We start from the raw sequence: 3,641 nt of genomic DNA, 5'->3' as shown, positions 1-3,641 counted from the left end.
AGGAGGGTAGGGGAGGGAAGGGGCAAAAGAGACATACTCCTTGATTTAAAAAAAAAAAACCTTCTCAGAAGTCTCATACGTTTCCATAAAGCCTCTTTAGCCAGAACTTAGTCCATGACCACACCAAAAAAGGGTAGAAAATATAGTCTTTGATCTGAGTGAACAGCAACCCTAAATAAAATTTAACAAAGCAAGGGAAAATTGATATGGCTAGCAACAAGCAGACTCTGCCACACAAGAACTACAGCTTGTTGACAGTCAATTTGCCTTGGCTCTGAGTGAACCCCTCTGGGAAGGTGAGTTGAACCCCTGAAAAAGGGCTGACTCACTTCCCGACTTGGAATATAGACATGCTCAGAATGCTCCTTTAGTGTCACTCCATAAACACCACCATCCTACTGTTTTAAATCTTTACTTCCAATCCTATGTTCTTATGCTTCAACCCAGAGCTTCTGGCAGGTTTAGTTTCTGGTTCTGACTCTGAAATGTAATCTTGTACTTTGACTTTAGCATCTAACCAGCTTCTTCTGAATTCATATTTGACCTTTGATCTCTTGACTTCATTTGCTTTCATCAGTCACTTAGGAAAAGGGTACCCAACCAGGAGTCCAGGTTGCAAAAGAAGAATCTCCTATAGTTCTATACAAAAGGATATGCCTATCTTCATTTTTTTACCTGGAGAGAGGGACTACAGATTTCCTAGGATTCCCAAAGGGGTCTGCGATTCCAATTAGGTGAAGAACCACTGGGCACGGTGGCTCACGACTGTAATCTCAGAACTTTGGGAGGTGAAGGCGGGAGGATCACTTGAGGCCAAGAATTGAAGACCAGCCTGGGCAACATAGTGAGACCTCCATCTCTACACAAAATTAAAAAAAAAAAAATTGAAAATAAAAAATTTTTTAAAACTGTTTTAGGTGAACTACAAGGCCTTCTTTAAGGCTGTGGGTGCAACTGCACAGATTGTAAACATGGCCCAGGATGGGGCGGCAGGGTCAGAAGAGGTGTCAGGAATGAAGAACATCATGACAGCCCATTTGTCAGGCCTGGCTGTGGATCAGCAGCCATGGACTGATATGCCAGCTTTCAGGAGAGAGTGTCAAGACTAAGCTCATGAGTCAGGAAAAGAGTGGAAAATTGGTCCTTTGGACTCAGGCGGGAACTATCAAACAGGATGCCGCTAAGGCCAAGAACCAGATGCTAGATTCATCCTAGTAGGTTTCCTCCCCAAGGCTGAGAATGGTGTCTTCTAATATCTTAGTTTCCTTAGTACATAGGATGTCACCTGGCGAGAGAATAGTCATTCAGTAAGTATTTGTTGAATAGAACTGAAAGAAAGTTTAGCAATCAGGTACCTGACATAGATAAGGAACCTGAAATAGATGAGATCGTAATAAACTCTCTAGACTCTTCCTCCTAATCCTGAGAGTAATGGCCATGTTCCTGGTCCTTGGGGAGGCTAATTCATGCAAACCTCGGGCCTAATTAGTTTTAAATCTGAAGCATGGAGTGGGACCTATGCCTGATATTCAGTCCCATTCCCTCCCTTGTCCATGTGGTTCCTGCCTGGCCAACATTGACTTGACCCTAAGCCAACTTTCATCCAATCTTTGATATGGTTCTGATATTATGGTATGTGATTTCACTTGTTCCTTGCCTTACCCCAGAGAGCTTTCTTATATAGTACTGGAGATTCTAGCACATACACTGCCACCATATCTCCTCGCCATGCAAACACTTTTGTCATGTCAACATTTCCAAAAACCAGTGGAACCATTAATAACACATTTGTTCAAGAATGGTTAAAAGCCCATCATGAGTTTGCCTCTTGGTACACTTGGCAGCACAGGCTAAACCAGGAATCCTTCTCTTCTTCTTCCTTTATCAGGCCATCAGACATGAGGGAGTGTTGGTTGCTACGGTGATGGGGCTCAGAGCAGAACCAAAGCATGATTGTGACCTCCAGAGGTGATGGTAACTGCACACATGGTTTCCAAGGGTCTTCCTCCTAAATTTCCAGGGGCCTCCCAAGGAAAATGGACATATTCTTTTTGGAAATAAAATACTTCCACCAACATATCTGAGGATCCTTCAGGATCTTTTTGTCTTCTTTTACCTCCATGTGATTAATTCGACTGCTTTTTTCATCCACAATTAAAACTTAGTAGCTTCACCTGTGTCTTATGTACAACAATAGTTATCTCATCCTTACAAATAGCCTTTCCTCACATTAAGCAAGCAAGAATTCCCATTAGTCTTCAACATTAGCACTTGGCTCAAACACCCTAACCAGCGATAAAGCTTCCCTATGTCACTTAGCTGAGTCAGTCTAGGCATCTCTTTTCAGTGAGGATGATCTGAGCCCAGTCCACAGACTCTAATGCTAAAGAATGCCAAGCGAAAACAAGAAAGACAAAGGGCCTCAGAGCTTAGTAAATACCTTTTTGTTTTCTGGCTTAATTTTCTGCAGACAGACCTTCCTTGATTTTTTCTTAGGCTCCAAGTTTGATCTCACGATCTTGTTTCAATGATTAGTCTACCAGACTATGCCTCTATGTTGAATTGCTTTGAAAAGAGCATTGCTTGCTACTTTTAAATCAGTTTGTTAGAAGACAAATGTAACCTGCCAAGATATCTGATGCCCACAGCTAGCTGTGTATGCCAGTTGACCGTCTTCTTGTTATTTATAATTTGTAATTAGAAAATCATCACTTAGAATTATTCTTGACAGATATTGACTTCAGGGAATTATAGAAACATAGCTGTCCTTGAGGATTATTAGTAGAAAAACCGTGTAGATAATTATATTGAGATCTTTAAAACCTGGGTCAATATTTCCAATTATCTTCACAGTTAGCTTTCAGATGTTTACATTATTTTTAAAAGATAGACTTTGGCTCTGGCTTTTATATATTCTACAAGTGTGCAACTGGCAGTCAGTTTTTTTAAAAAACAAATTGTAAACCAATTTTATGTAGAACTTAGAATGTTTTTTTCAATTAACATTTGCATTGTCCTACAATCTTAGAGGTAAAAGGGACTCAGAAAAGTCATTTTCTTTCCTTCTATTCCTCTGGGTGGACCATGCCTAAGACATTTCATTCAGATTAGAATCTATTTTGTTGGTGAAGTATCACAGGGCTGGCACTTCCACCACCTCTCTCAGTAACCCAGGCTGGTTTCTGACATTTTATGATTGGCAACTTAATGCATTTCCAGGAAATGAATCGTGTTAGTGGTTTTGAATAGCAATTTTTTTTTTTAGAACCCAACTACAAATATTAAACCAATCCTCTGTGTTCCTAAAATAAATGGTTTGACTTCTTCATTTTCTTTCATCCTTTTTCTTACCACCTTTCCAGGTTTACATATGAAATTGCACCAGTGTTTGTCCTCATGGAACAAATAACACTTAAGAAGATGAGAGAGATAGTTGGATGGTCAAGTAAAGATGGTGATGGGATATTTTCTCCTGGTAGGTTTCTCTTCTCTTCCTCTTCTCAAGGTTTGGGATTCTCAAGAATACAAAATATGAAGTAGGTTTGTAGAAGAATAATGCCTTAAAATTTTTTTGGATACTCCGACTTGCTATTTTTTTCAAGATGAAGACTAGCAAAAGTGCTACATTCTGTATGAATTAA

At 39.8% G+C, this 3,641-nt stretch overlaps 1 protein-coding gene across 3 annotated transcripts in view; it reads left to right on the top strand.

Annotated features, from left to right (window-relative positions):
• Positions 1-3,641, top strand: part of GAD1 (glutamate decarboxylase 1 (brain, 67kDa)) — a 58,177-nt gene that overhangs the window by 30,586 nt on the left and 23,950 nt on the right. For 2 of the 3 annotated variants that reach the window (XM_011991947.1, XM_011991948.1), the window contains exon 7: positions 3,363-3,475. In XM_011991947.1, coding sequence (XP_011847337.1) covers positions 3,363-3,475 — 113 coding nt within the window. Of the gene's footprint in view, positions 1-1,888; positions 2,080-3,362; positions 3,476-3,641 lie in introns of those variants that run through there. The other variant, XM_011991949.1, reaches the window with a different exon arrangement.

The sequence above is a fragment of the Mandrillus leucophaeus genome, unplaced genomic scaffold (assembly GCF_000951045.1).
Source record: "Mandrillus leucophaeus isolate KB7577 unplaced genomic scaffold, Mleu.le_1.0 Scaffold40, whole genome shotgun sequence".
Taxonomy (NCBI): Eukaryota; Metazoa; Chordata; class Mammalia; order Primates; family Cercopithecidae; genus Mandrillus; species Mandrillus leucophaeus.
Note: the sequence above shows the minus strand (reverse complement) of the source record. Positions and strands in the feature narration are given on the sequence as shown.